A 16278-nucleotide genomic window follows, 5' to 3' on the forward strand; every position below is an offset into this window, starting at 1 on the left:
CAACCATTCATACCTGTGAGTTTCATATAGGTCATTGGTATAAACCGTGGAAGCACAAGCAGATGCAGCTACAATAGTTCCATAACCCGTTGAAAAGGGTGAAACCGAGGAAGTAGCTGTAATAGACGGAAATAACTCATTGATATTTGGAGGATTTGAATCGACATCTGTAAGATCTATGACAACTCTATTGGACGTGGCTGAAGGAGCAGGACTGCGCTCCTTACTCATTGCAGAAAACTTTCTGGCGAATGAGGCGTTGTTGTTAAAACCCTAGAAAAGGGCATAGGACCATCAATATATATAGAGCCGGATATTGTCGGGTGGGTTGGAATATAATGGGCCGGAGAATCAGGTTGGAAAAAGCCCAAGTAATACTTAATGGTGTGAGACTATTTTTGTTAATAATGAAGTTTGACCTCTTTACAAAGCGGTGTATTCCGCAAATGGCTATGTCATGATATTAAAAAGTGTAAGGGTATGTGCATGTATTACCATAAAGCATTTTCCAAAAAAAATATAATAAATAATTTAGTCCTTCGAAAGAAAGGAAAAAAAATTAAGTTTAAATTATCCAAAAAATTAAACCTAGAGATCTCATGGATAAAATGTTGTATGAGTGTCATGAAAGTAAGATAAAAAAAAACTATAAAAAAAAAATTCGCTAAAAAGATACTACCTCGGTCCATAAACCCTTTTGTGTTTTTTCTTTGTCTCTTTTTATAAGAGACCTTTCAAGTTTCAATGTACATTAATTATTTCTTCATGGAAACATATATCCCTCTATATGTTTCATATTTTTCTTCAATATATAATAAATACTCTACGAAAACATCCACTAATTCTCTTTCATAAAGGGTAAAGATGTAAAACAATAACAATTGTCAGTCATATTAATTATACAATCAACTTTCTTAATTTTCATATTTTTTTAAAAAGAGCACTATAATTAGGGACGGAGGTAGTAAAAAAAAATTAAAAATTAAATAAAATCAAAACAACAATAGGGAGACTAGTAAATAATAAGAGAACAATATGTAATTGATACAACAATAGGGAATACAAACAACAAGAAGAGAATACAAACATTATACCTTCCAACACCAATCCCAAGAGAATTACTTCCAACACCAACCCCAAGAGAAGTACTGAAATAACAACAAACAAAAAACAACAATAGGGAGACTAGTAAATAACAATAAGAGAACAATAGGTCACTGATGTAACAATAGGGAATACAAACAACAATAAGAGAATACAAACATTATACCTGTTACCGACGACATTAGGGAGAGTAGTAACAGTAGAATACAAACTTGGAAAATTTGTGATATTTCCATTTCCATCATCAACAATTAAACAGATCAGAACTGAAATAACAAAAACAAAAATAACAAAAAAATTAAATGTAAAACAAGCATACGTGTAAATACTATGGATAAAAAACAATGATAAAAATAATTTAAGCATTACAAGGAAAACCAGTTGCAGGAGAATACAAAAAACAAATAAATCAACCATTCATACCTGTGAGTTTCATATAGGTCATTGGTATAAACCGTGCAAGCACCAGCAGATGCAGATATAGATGCAGCTACAATAGTTCCATCACCCGTTGAAAAGGGTGAAACCGAGGAAGTAGCAGTAATAGACGGAAATAACTCATTGATATTTGGCGGATTTGAATCGTCATCTGTAAGATCTATGACAACTCTATTGGACGTGGCTGAAGGAGCAGGACGGCGCTCCTTACTCATTGCAGAAAACTTTATGGCGAATAAAGCGTTGTTGTTAAAACCCTAGAAAAGGGCATAGGACCATCAATATATATAAAGTCGGATATTGTCGGGTGGGTTGGAATATAAAGGGCCAGAGAATCAGGTTGGGAAAAGCCCAAGTAATACTTAATGGTGTGAGACTATTTTTGTTAATAATGAAGTTTGACCTCTTTACAAAGCGGTGTATTCCGCAAATGGCTATGTCATGATATTAAAAAGTGTAAGTGTAAGTGCATGTATTTCCATAAAGCATTGTCCAAAAAAAAAATATAATAAATAATTTAGTCCTTCGAAAGAAAGGAAAAAAAATTAAGTTTAAATTATCCAAAAAATTAAACCTAGATATCTCATGGATAAAATGTTGTATGAGTGTCATGAAAGTAAGATAAAAAAAACTATAAAAAAAAAATTCGCTAAAAAGATACTACCTCCATCCCTAAACCCTTTTGTGTTTTTTCTTTGTCTCTTTTTATAAGAGACCTTTCAAGTTACAATGTACATTAATTATTTCTTCACGAAAACATATATCCCTCTATATGTTTCATATTTTTCTTCAATATATAATAAATACTCTACGAAAACATCTACTAATTCTCTTTCATAAAGGGTAAAGATGTAAAACAATAACAATTGCCAGCCAAATTAATTATACAATCAACTTTCTTAATTTCCATATTTTTTTAAAATGGGCACTATAATTAGGGACGGAGGTAGTAAAAAAAAATTAAAAATTAAATAAAATCAAAACAACAATAGGGAGACTAGTAAATAATAAGAGAATAATAGGTCATTTATACAACAATAGGGAATACAAACAACAATAAGAGAATATAAACATTATACCTTCCAACACCAACCCCAAGAGAAGTACTTCCAGCACCAACCCCAAGAAATGTACTGAAATAACAAGAAACAAAAAACAACAATAGGGAGACTAGTAAATAATAAGAGAACAATAGGTAATTGATACAACAATAGGGAATACAAACAACAAGAAGAGAATACAAACATTATACCTTCCAACACCAACCCCAAGAGAAGTACTTCCAACACCAACCCCAAGAGAAGTACTGAAATAACAACAAACAAAAAACAACAATAGGGAGACTAGTAAATAACAATAAGAGAACAATAGGTCACTGATGTAACAATAGGGAATACAAACAACAATAGGAGAATGCAAACATTATACCTGTTACCGACGACATTAGGGAGAGTAGTAACAGTAGAATACAAACTTGGAAAATTTGTGATATTTCCATTTCCATCATCAACAAATAAACAGATCAGAACTGAAATAACAAAAACAAAAATAACAAAAAAATAAAATCTAAAACAAGCATACGTGTAAATACTATGGATAAAAAACAATGATAAAAATAATTTAAGCATTACAAGGAAAACCAGTTGCAGGAGAATACAAAAAACAAATAAATCAACCATTCATACCTGTGAGTTTCATATAGGTCATTGGTATAAACCGTGGAAGCACAAGCAGATGCAGATGCAGATGCAGCTACAATAGTTCCATAACCCGTTGAAAAGGGTGAAACCGAGGAAGTAGCTGTAACAGACGGAAATAACTCATTGATATTTGGAGGATTTGAATCGACATCTGTAAGATCTATGACAACTCTATTGGACGTGGCTGAAGGAGCAGGACTGCGCTCCTTACTCATTGCAGAAAACTTTCTGGCGAATGAGGCGTTGTTGTTAAAACCCTAGAAAAGGGCATAGGACCATCAATATATATAGAGCCGGATATTGTCGGGTGGGTTGGAATATAATGGGCCGGAGAATCAGGTTGGAAAAAGCCCAAGTAATACTTAATGGTGTGAGACTATTTTTGTTAATAATGAAGTTTGACCTCTTTACAAAGCGGTGTATTCCGCAAATGGCTATGTCATGATATTAAAAAGTGTAAGGGTATGTGCATGTATTACCATAAAGCATTTTCCAAAAAAAATATAATAAATAATTTAGTCCTTCGAAAGAAAGGAAAAAAAATTAAGTTTAAATTATCCAAAAAATTAAACCTAGAGATCTCATGGATAAAATGTTGTATGAGTGTCATGAAAGTAAGATAAAAAAAAACTATAAAAAAAAATTCGCTAAAAAGATACTACCTCGGTCCATAAACCCTTTTGTGTTTTTTCTTTGTCTCTTTTTATAAGAGACCTTTCAAGTTTCAATGTACATTAATTATTTCTTCATGGAAACATATATCCCTCTATATGTTTCATATTTTTCTTCAATATATAATAAATACTCTACGAAAACATCCACTAATTCTCTTTCATAAAGGGTAAAGATGTAAAACAATAACAATTGTCAGCCATATTAATTATACAATCAACTTTCTTAATTTTCATATTTTTTTAAAAAGAGCACTATAATTAGGGACGGAGGTAGTAAAAAAAAATTAAAAATTAAATAAAATCAAAACAACAATAGGGAGACTAGTAAATAATAAGAGAACAATATGTAATTGATACAACAATAGGGAATACAAACAACAAGAAGAGAATACAAACATTATACCTTCCAACACCAATCCCAAGAGAATTACTTCCAACACCAACCCCAAGAGAAGTACTGAAATAACAACAAACAAAAAACAACAATAGGGAGACTAGTAAATAACAATAAGAGAACAATAGGTCACTGATGTAACAATAGGGAATACAAACAACAATAAGAGAATACAAACATTATACCTGTTACCGACGACATTAGGGAGAGTAGTAACAGTAGAATACAAACTTGGAAAATTTGTGATATTTCCATTTCCATCATCAACAATTAAACAGATCAGAACTGAAATAACAAAAACAAAAATAACAAAAAAATTAAATGTAAAACAAGCATACGTGTAAATACTATGGATAAAAAACAATGATAAAAATAATTTAAGCATTACAAGGAAAACCAGTTGCAGGAGAATACAAAAAACAAATAAATCAACCATTCATACCTGTGAGTTTCATATAGGTCATTGGTATAAACCGTGCAAGCACCAGCAGATGCAGATATAGATGCAGCTACAATAGTTCCATCACCCGTTGAAAAGGGTGAAACCGAGGAAGTAGCAGTAATAGACGGAAATAACTCATTGATATTTGGCGGATTTGAATCGTCATCTGTAAGATCTATGACAACTCTATTGGACGTGGCTGAAGGAGCAGGACGGCGCTCCTTACTCATTGCAGAAAACTTTATGGCGAATAAAGCGTTGTTGTTAAAACCCTAGAAAAGGGCATAGGACCATCAATATATATAAAGTCGGATATTGTCGGGTGGGTTGGAATATAAAGGGCCAGAGAATCAGGTTGGGAAAAGCCCAAGTAATACTTAATGGTGTGAGACTATTTTTGTTAATAATGAAGTTTGACCTCTTTACAAAGCGGTGTATTCCGCAAATGGCTATGTCATGATATTAAAAAGTGTAAGTGTAAGTGCATGTATTTCCATAAAGCATTGTCCAAAAAAAAAATATAATAAATAATTTAGTCCTTCGAAAGAAAGGAAAAAAAATTAAGTTTAAATTATCCAAAAAATTAAACCTAGAGATCTCATGGATAAAATGTTGTATGAGTGTCATGAAAGTAAGATAAAAAAAACTATAAAAAAAAAAAATTCGCTAAAAAGATACTACCTCCATCCCTAAACCCTTTTGTGTTTTTTCTTTGTCTCTTTTTATAAGAGACCTTTCAAGTTACAATGTACATTAATTATTTCTTCACGAAAACATATATCCCTCTATATGTTTCATATTTTTCTTCAATATATAATAAATACTCTACGAAAACATCTACTAATTCTCTTTCATAAAGGGTAAAGATGTAAAACAATAACAATTGCCAGCCAAATTAATTATACAATCAACTTTCTTAATTTCCATATTTTTTTAAAATGGGCACTATAATTAGGGACGGAGGTAGTAAAAAAAAATTAAAAATTAAATAAAATCAAAACAACAATAGGGAGACTAGTAAATAATAAGAGAATAATAGGTCATTTATACAACAATAGGGAATACAAACAACAATAAGAGAATATAAACATTATACCTTCCAACACCAACCCCAAGAGAAGTACTTCCAGCACCAACCCCAAGAAATGTACTGAAATAACAAGAAACAAAAAACAACAATAGGGAGACTAGTAAATAATAAGAGAACAATAGGTAATTGATACAACAATAGGGAATACAAACAACAAGAAGAGAATACAAACATTATACCTTCCAACACCAACCCCAAGAGAAGTACTTCCAACACCAACCCCAAGAGAAGTACTGAAATAACAACAAACAAAAAACAACAATAGGGAGACTAGTAAATAACAATAAGAGAACAATAGGTCACTGATGTAACAATAGGGAATACAAACAACAATAGGAGAATGCAAACATTATACCTGTTACCGACGACATTAGGGAGAGTAGTAACAGTAGAATACAAACTTGGAAAATTTGTGATATTTCCATTTCCATCATCAACAAATAAACAGATCAGAACTGAAATAACAAAAACAAAAATAACAAAAAAATAAAATCTAAAACAAGCATACGTGTAAATACTATGGATAAAAAACAATGATAAAAATAATTTAAGCATTACAAGGAAAACCAGTTGCAGGAGAATACAAAAAACAAATAAATCAACCATTCATACCTGTGAGTTTCATATAGGTCATTGGTATAAACCGTGGAAGCACAAGCAGATGCAGATGCAGATGCAGCTACAATAGTTCCATAACCCGTTGAAAAGGGTGAAACCGAGGAAGTAGCTGTAACAGACGGAAATAACTCATTGATATTTGGAGGATTTGAATCGACATCTGTAAGATCTATGACAACTCTATTGGACGTGGCTGAAGGAGCAGGACTGCGCTCCTTACTCATTGCAGAAAACTTTCTGGCGAATGAGGCGTTGTTGTTAAAACCCTAGAAAAGGGCATAGGACCATCAATATATATAGAGCCGGATATTGTCGGGTGGGTTGGAATATAATGGGCCGGAGAATCAGGTTGGAAAAAGCCCAAGTAATACTTAATGGTGTGAGACTATTTTTGTTAATAATGAAGTTTGACCTCTTTACAAAGCGGTGTATTCCGCAAATGGCTATGTCATGATATTAAAAAGTGTAAGGGTATGTGCATGTATTACCATAAAGCATTTTCCAAAAAAAATATAATAAATAATTTAGTCCTTCGAAAGAAAGGAAAAAAAATTAAGTTTAAATTATCCAAAAAATTAAACCTAGAGATCTCATGGATAAAATGTTGTATGAGTGTCATGAAAGTAAGATAAAAAAAAACTATAAAAAAAAATTCGCTAAAAAGATACTACCTCGGTCCATAAACCCTTTTGTGTTTTTTCTTTGTCTCTTTTTATAAGAGACCTTTCAAGTTTCAATGTACATTAATTATTTCTTCATGGAAACATATATCCCTCTATATGTTTCATATTTTTCTTCAATATATAATAAATACTCTACGAAAACATCCACTAATTCTCTTTCATAAAGGGTAAAGATGTAAAACAATAACAATTGTCAGCCATATTAATTATACAATCAACTTTCTTAATTTTCATATTTTTTTAAAAAGAGCACTATAATTAGGGACGGAGGTAGTAAAAAAAAATTAAAAATTAAATAAAATCAAAACAACAATAGGGAGACTAGTAAATAATAAGAGAACAATATGTAATTGATACAACAATAGGGAATACAAACAACAAGAAGAGAATACAAACATTATACCTTCCAACACCAATCCCAAGAGAATTACTTCCAACACCAACCCCAAGAGAAGTACTGAAATAACAACAAACAAAAAACAACAATAGGGAGACTAGTAAATAACAATAAGAGAACAATAGGTCACTGATGTAACAATAGGGAATACAAACAACAATAAGAGAATACAAACATTATACCTGTTACCGACGACATTAGGGAGAGTAGTAACAGTAGAATACAAACTTGGAAAATTTGTGATATTTCCATTTCCATCATCAACAATTAAACAGATCAGAACTGAAATAACAAAAACAAAAATAACAAAAAAATTAAATGTAAAACAAGCATACGTGTAAATACTATGGATAAAAAACAATGATAAAAATAATTTAAGCATTACAAGGAAAACCAGTTGCAGGAGAATACAAAAAACAAATAAATCAACCATTCATACCTGTGAGTTTCATATAGGTCATTGGTATAAACCGTGCAAGCACCAGCAGATGCAGATATAGATGTAGCTACAATAGTTCCATCACCCGTTGAAAAGGGTGAAACCGAGGAAGTAGCAGTAATAGACGGAAATAACTCATTGATATTTGGCGGATTTGAATCGTCATCTGTAAGATCTATGACAACTCTATTGGACGTGGCTGAAGGAGCAGGACGGCGCTCCTTACTCATTGCAGAAAACTTTATGGCGAATAAAGCGTTGTTGTTAAAACCCTAGAAAAGGGCATAGGACCATCAATATATATAAAGTCGGATATTGTCGGGTGGGTTGGAATATAAAGGGCCAGAGAATCAGGTTGGGAAAAGCCCAAGTAATACTTAATGGTGTGAGACTATTTTTGTTAATAATGAAGTTTGACCTCTTTACAAAGCGGTGTATTCCGCAAATGGCTATGTCATGATATTAAAAAGTGTAAGTGTAAGTGCATGTATTTCCATAAAGCATTGTCCAAAAAAAAAATATAATAAATAATTTAGTCCTTCGAAAGAAAGGAAAAAAAATTAAGTTTAAATTATCCAAAAAATTAAACATAGAGATCTCATGGTTAAAATGTTGTATGAGTGTCAAGAAAGTAAGATAAAAAAAAACTATAAAAAATAAAATTCGCTAAAAAGATACTACCTCCGTCCCTAAACCCTTTTGTGTTTTTTCTTTGTCTCTTTTTATAAGAGACCTTTCAAGTTTCAATGTACATTAATTATTTCTTCACGAAAACATATATCCCTCTATATGTTTCATATTTTTCTTCAATATATAATAAATACTCTACGAAAACATCTACTAATTCTCTTTCATAAAGGGTAAAGATGTAAAACAATAGCAATTGTCAGCCAAATTAATTATACAATCAACTTTCTTAATTTCCATATTTTTTTAAAAAAGGCACTATAATTAGGGACGGAGGTAGTAAAAAAAAATTAAAATTTAAATAAAATCAAAACAACAATAGGGAGACTAGTAAATAATAAGAGAACAATAGGTCATTGATACAACAATAGGGAATACAAACAACAATAAGAGAATACAAACATTACACCTTCCAACACCAACCCCAAGAGAAGTACTTCCAACACCAACCCCAAGAAATGTACTGAAATAACAAGAAACAAAAAACAACAATAAGGAGACTAGTAAATAATAAGAGAACAATAGGTCATTGATACAACAATAGGGAATACAAACAACAATAAGAGAATACAAACATTATACCTTCCAACACCAACCCCAAGAGAAGTACTTCCAGCACCAACCCCAAGAAATGTACTGAAATAACAAGAAACAAAAAACAACAATAGGGAGACTAGTAAATAATAAGAGAACAATAGGTAATTGATACAACAATAGGGAATACAAACAACAAGAAGAGAATACAAACATTATACCTTCCAACACCAACCCCAAGAGAAGTACTGAAATAACAACAAACAAAAAACAACAATAGGGAGACTAGTAAATAACAATAAGAGAACAATAGGTCACTGATGTAACAATAGGGAATACAAACAACAATAAGAGAATGCAAACATTATACCTGTTACCGACGACATTAGGGAGAGTAGTAACAGTAGAATACAAACTTGGAACACTTGTGATATTTCCATTTCCATCATCAACAAGAAACATATCAACAAAAACAAAAATAACAAAAAAAATTAAATCTAAAACAAGCATACGTGTAAATACTATGGATAAAAAACAATGATAAAAATAATAATAAATCAACCATTCATACCTGTGAGTTTCATATAGGTCATTGGTATAAACCGTGCAAGCACCATGGTTCAGAGAAACATATTTATATACGGGTTAATGGTCTTTTGGTCATATATCCGATTAATGGGCTTTATTCGAGCATTCTTTTTTGCAAATTACTTTTCACAAACCAAAAAATACTCCCACATTCCCCAAAAATACTAAAATACTTCGGGATTTTTGCTCTTCCCCAGCACATTTCGCTCGCGCCCTGCAGCCTTGCCCAAATTACCCCTGCGTTAGTTAAGTTACGCTGCGTGACTTAACTAACACACGTTGTATTTTATGCGTGACTTAAGTCATCCTGCATGAGTTAACTCATGCTAGTGTGATACCCCGCATGAGTTAACTCACGCTAGTCTTTTGGTACCACCCAACGCATGTCCTTTGGTACCACTTATTTTGACTAATGAAGTGCACAATGAAAGACTATTTTAAAATTTCGATACATTAAAGGACCATTATAGCTACTTACCAAAATGACTATTACTCCTATATAATCTTGGAAAACGATTTTATCTTGGAAAACAATTTGGAGACGACTCAATCCATATCATCTCTTCGCAACTCCTTGAGGTTACTTTGTTCAACTTCAACATGCACACCGGTGTCAGCATTGGTTGTTGATCCTTTTGCAAGTCAAGCATTAGAAATAGCTAAAGACTTGAACATCTTATCTTTTGTATACTTCCCACTTTTTGCCATGATAACTGCATTCAACTTGTATTTTCCGACACTGCATGAACAAGTTTCATGTGAATACAAAGATCACACTGATCCTATTCAGATTCCAAGTTGTCTCCCTATTCGTGGCCAAGATCTTTCTACCGAATTTTTTCATGATCGATCTTGCGTTGCTTATGAGCTTTTTCTTCGACATTGCAAGAACTCGTCTCTTGCTCATGGTTTCTTGGTGAATAGTTTCTCAAAAATGGAGGCAAGTACAACGAGAGCCTTGCAAGAGGAGCACAACAAAATCACCAAATTAGTTTATATGGTTGGACCAATCATACAAACTGGTTCAAATTGTAGTGAAGAGTCAAATGGGTCCATCTGTTTGAAGTGGTTGGAGAATCAAACACCAAACTCAGTTTTGTATGTGTGCTTTGGAAGTGGAGGAACTTTATCTCAACAACAGATCAATGAATTAGCTTTGGGGTTGGAGTTGAGTAATCAGAAGTTCTTGTGGGTTTTGAGAGAACCTAGTAATTCTATAAATGTAGGAAAAGAACGAGGGGTTACACCCCTGGCAAAACACTTCGTCGCGAACATTTTATGAGGGGTTACACCCCTGGAAAAGAACGAGGGGCTAAACCCCTGACATATGTCGTGACTTTTTCCCTGTCTTAACCCCTGACATATTTCCTCACATTTTTCTGCAATTGTGCAGTCTGCTCTGACTGATGGAAGGTCAAATCTGATTGGTATATATCAGGGACTTGCGAGGGGTTTAACCCCTAGCAAATGGTATATTATTTTTTTAAAAAAAATGTTTTATTTATAAAACTGAATTTTTATTAATTAATTAAATATTTTAAAAATAATGTTAATTAATAAAATATATTTAAATTAATTACAAAATCGATTTTTTTAAGTTGTTTTTGAAATACAATTAAATGTTTCAAAAATCATTTTTTTATGAAGTATTTTTATTTAAAAACCAGTTTTTTAAATTAAAAATATAATAATTTTTTTAAAACAGTTTTACTTTAACAAACAGTCAAAATATCAGATTTTTTACTACAGAAGTTTGAAACGAATTTCCCTGAATTAATTAAAAAAACAGTTTTAATTAGTATATAAACAGTTTTCTACCTAAAACTGTTCCGGTGGCCGTCGATGTCTTGGTCACGAGCTCATAATATGAGATGAGTTGGAATTAATTTTTATTTTTTTAGTTAGATTCCATTTTTGTTGCAACGTTTTCCAGATCTTGTTGAGTTGTATATGAGGTTGAGAATCTGGGTACACTGAATTAAAGGATTGTGTTTCTCATGTTGCTGCTTGGGAACTATTTTGGCTTTTGAGATTTTAGTGAAAAGTAATTTTTAGTCATCTTTTATGAAAAATCAATATCTATTTTGCTTTTGTTTACTATAATAAAATTTACTTTTTTTAAAAAAAAATAATTTAGTTTATTTGGATAGTCATATAAAAGGGATTTCTTTTTTTATAAAGACATAAAATAACTTAGAGATTGTTTTATAAAGATTTTATGAAAAATCAATATCTATTTTGCTTTTGTTTACTATAATAAAATTAACTTTTTTTTAAAAAAAAAAATAATTTAGTTCATTTGGATACAGTCATATAAAGGGATTTCTTTTTTATAAAATTAGTTCAATCTTTTGACCTATATTTTCACTCTCCTCTAAAAAAATCTATTTTTTTAGAAGCTACAAACTGCTTTTAGATTTTTTTTTCTAGATTATGATTTTCTTTTAAAATCTATTTTTTTTAAAGTGATTTTTTTTTATAAAAAAAAAAAAGCTAAAACAAACTGGTTATTAATCCAACATTAGATCAATGGCCTAATTAAAGCATAAAGGGTAACCATTTTTACACCATATATATCAGTTACATTATATCCCTTCAAATTACCAAATTCCGCTCTTTCCATAATTGCACACAAGTAGAGCCAACAGAAGAAAGTGGCAAAAATATCAATCACAAATTTTGCCTCTGATTTTGTTTCATGTATATATCAACTTCAACATCCGAGAGCCAAAACACGATAAGTAACTTGCAGAATATCTATGGAATTTTAACAACTGTGAAAGGTAATAGAACAAAAACAATCCCAAGGGATTCTCCGAGAACTGGAAGTTTAAAGTATATATATCTCCAGCAAAGATCTGCAACGTATGATCAAAACTAGGTCAGAAAAAGGTGCTAGTTTAACTGACACAATAAAAATTGAATCATAATCAATGAAAAGTAATTTGATATTAGATAGGGAAGAAAAGAATTCTATGGGGTGCTCGCATTCTATGCCGGTGGACACTGCATCTTTTGTGGTATGAAATTTAATAAAAAGGACCATTATACAAGGCTTACCAACTCGGTTCCCTTCATTCCAATAGCTCATTAGCAGATATAGGAAACCAGCTTATAGGGCGAATTAAAAGACAGGTCAGGAATTGTTTATTTGTCAAAAAAAATCAAAGATCATGATCTCTTCTTCAACCAAAATGCAAATATACAATTCAGACTTGATGATGACTCTGGATGTTGCAAAAGGGACAATTCGAACTTTTTTTAGTGATAATCTCATCTGTAGTTTCTAAGACTCGGGAAGGCATAAAGAACACTAAAATTCGTCTAAACCTACACCTGTTCACCCTGTAACATACGCAGATAATGGAAAATACCTTGAGACATAACTCTTTTAAGTATTAATCAGGTAATGAACATTCTTTAATTGAATGACTATTAGCAGTTCATTTCATATTAATTTTAAGGTGAAAACAGGTAATCCACATCAAGTAAAACATGGAAACTGCAATCTAATAACAAATAAAATCTCATTTAAGGTTCATTACCTGTCTGAAAAGAATGACAGGCACTTATGGCTCAGATCTGACAAGCTCCTCTACAGATTTTGTGTAATTGGCAATCAAATCTCTGAAATAGAAGAAAACAACATGTATTTAGAATCTATGAACGTAACCAAACAGAGATATCTAATACAATTTGTACAGACCTTCGTTGATTTAGCAATTGCTCGCTTTCCTCCAGCTTCTTCTTTTGTCCCTCAACAGTCTGGATTAAGCAACCAAAAAGCTATAAGTTAGGCCAAGAACCCCAGCTTCAAAATACTAGCGAAAGACTTAACTTTTTAATGGTTCGAGGACAATCACTTGGAGAAAGGTGAGAGCAGACGAATCATTCTTCTTATTAATAACATCAGTAATTATTGTTTATCATGGACAGGGCATGTTATGAAATATAAAGGCAAATGTTTAGAAACCAGAAGTGGAGCTTTCGAGATGAATAATATATTGAATTTTGGATACTTTGATTTTCAATAAAAGCTTTTGAAATCTTGATTCTTTAACAAATGCCTTAGAGTCCTGGTTATTAGAAGGACCTGAAAGAACATTAAAAACACAAATCTGACTATCTATGAAGCCAGAATTAAACAGTATTAACAGAATGTCCATTTATACATAATCACAAACCAGAGTTGCTCCGAATATTGACCCGCTGTTTTCTTTTAATCTAATGACTTCAATTAGTCATTGATTTCTCTCACGTGAGCATGAGAAAAAAATGGCGTGTGGTGGTTTTTCAATTAGTCATTAATTTCTGTTCTTTTCTAACATCACCTTCCTAGTTCGTCTGTTACTTTACACGAAAAAAGTCAGCTTAACCTGCAGAAATTTATGAGGGCCTTATTTCTTGAGTCTATGTATTGCGTCATTGAAAACATTTGTTTTATTCATTCCTTTTCTAATTGTCAAGGTATGTCATATACCATGTGTTTCTGTCCATCGAGATGATTATGTGAAAACAAATACTAGATATAAAATTTAAAAAAGAGCATGACCAATATTTCACAACCAGATGCTATAATCGTCAGAATACCCAAGTTTTGGTGGTAAGATCAAAATAGAACTTTCAAATCAAAGTGTTGTCAAATAGCAGCTATAGCGCTATAGAATAACGAAATTCAGTGTTGTCTACGGCAGATGGCAGTATATGGCGTAGAACCAAAATCCCGCCATACCAGCCGCTTTGTGGCGCTACCATATCAGATTATGGCGGAAAATCCCGCCATGTTGGTCGAAATTGGGCATTGCGAAGAGCCCAAAAACCGCCACCGATTTTCTCCATGGCTGATATTCAATAACACGGGCGGAATTTGAACAAAACACTACTGTTCTGCAATCTGCTTTTTAGTACAAAGTGTTGTCAAATAGCTGCTATTGCGGCACTATAGCTCGGTAGTATAGAGAAATTCAAACAAAACTCTATTTTCCGTATTCCGAGATTGACAACACTGGAATCAATACCGAAAAGCCCAATTTGACCTTTTCACCATCATGATTACGAAGAGTGTGCAATCTTTTTTAAAACCATAATCGATGGCCCGTGAGTATAGATGGAACTGGTCTTTGATGGTAATTTAAAGGCACCTCTCTCCATCATTACCCTATGCAATCTCACATGTGCAGGCTCGAGGAGTATCACGTGAGTGATGTTAGTAATTGATCATAGCCATTAACCAATAACAAATTTAAGGGTCAAGATTTGAAGTATCTCTAAATACTTACTCCTAGGGTCAACAAATCGCTTCTCTCTATGCACTTTGCTTAATAGCTTATTACTATAAACATTGAATTTTACCAATACAACTGCTGACTAGTGTCATACTACATTGATGATCAAGCACACAAAATAAATATAAAAAAAAAAAAAAAGCACAATGAAAGGAAGTAAAGAAGAGATACCATAGCCTTGGTGCTAATAGAAGCAGAGATTGAGTTTAACAGCTGCTGACACTTCTCAAAATGGTTGCTCAGTTCAGTGATCTTCAACCAACAAAATCAAACAAAAATAACATAATGAGTAATCTATTCAAATTCAAATTCAAATAAATAACCATGAGACGAATTAATAAAAAGTCTTAAGAATCAGACACGACACTGACACTTATACACCGCTAAAAAAATTGATTAAATTAATTGATTCAACGTAATCACATGTGTCAGTGTCAGACAATAAATGTGAGTGTTACATAGAAAAAGTCATACCAATGCATCTGATTGCTGATCCGGGTTTCCATGTTCAACAACTTCGGCTAAATTCTCCACCAACTATATCCACAAGAAGAAATCTTCAATTAATTAAATAAATAAAATGTGAAAATAATAGAAACGAAAATTAGGGTTTTTGAAGGGGTTAACTAACATACGTTTAAGAGATGAAAGTGAGAAGCGAGTGATTGATGAAGATTCTGCTGTTGCTGTGGAGGTTGTTGTTGCTGCTGCTGTTGCAGAATACGTTGTTGTTGTTGTTGTTGTTGATAAAGTTGTTGTTGTTGTTGGAATTGAGATTGTGTTGTTTGAGGTTGTTGAAAAGGTTGTTGTTGTTGAAGAAATTGTTGTTGTTGTTGTTGAAGATAAAGATTTGGGTCTTGATTTGATTGAGATTGAGATTGAGATTGAATTTGGGGATTGGAATTAGGGGTTGGGATCATCGTCCATGTTCCACCAGGAGAAGAGTAATGCTCCATTGTTCTATCTTTACACCTTCGGTTCAATTCGATCCCTCTTCTTTTAACTATTTTTTTAACCAACAAAAACAAAAAATTATTAATTTTTAAAAATTAAAAAAAAAAAAAAAGAGTATTTTTTGAAAGATCACCCCTCCATAGAGAGCTCTTTATATGATGTTTTCTTCTATACGTTTGTCATTTGGATGTAACCACGATAAACTCGTCTTCAATGATAATGATAGTATCTTTTAATTCAGATAATGTGGT

General features: G+C 32.2%; 1 protein-coding gene and 1 pseudogene across 2 annotated transcripts in view; one reads left to right on the plus strand and one right to left on the minus strand.

Moving 5' to 3' along the window:
• The window catches only part of LOC146897064 (mediator of RNA polymerase II transcription subunit 9-like), a 46029-nt gene extending 29987 nt beyond the window's left edge, over positions 1-16042 (minus strand). The window contains exons 1-6 of one of the 2 annotated variants that reach the window (XM_085733083.1): positions 15709-16042; positions 15548-15610; positions 15245-15325; positions 13495-13553; positions 13334-13415; positions 12296-12646 (exon numbers count right to left, since the gene is read on the minus strand). In XM_085733083.1, coding sequence (XP_085589209.1) covers positions 13358-13415; positions 13495-13553; positions 15245-15325; positions 15548-15610; positions 15709-16029 — 582 coding nt within the window. In that variant the 5' untranslated portion in view covers positions 16030-16042 and the 3' untranslated portion in view covers positions 12296-12646; positions 13334-13357. Of the gene's footprint in view, positions 1-12295; positions 12647-13333; positions 13416-13494; positions 13554-15244; positions 15326-15547; positions 15611-15708 lie in introns of those variants that run through there. The other variant, XM_085733084.1, reaches the window with a different exon arrangement.
• Positions 10495-11070, plus strand: LOC146897066 (UDP-glycosyltransferase 72B1 pseudogene; annotated as a pseudogene).
• Positions 16043-16278: the final 236 nt, after the last annotated feature.

The sequence above is a fragment of the Medicago sativa genome, chromosome 8 (assembly GCF_051527215.1).
Source record: "Medicago sativa cultivar Bolivia chromosome 8, Bolivia_mono, whole genome shotgun sequence".
NCBI classification, from domain to species: Eukaryota; Viridiplantae; Streptophyta; class Magnoliopsida; order Fabales; family Fabaceae; genus Medicago; species Medicago sativa.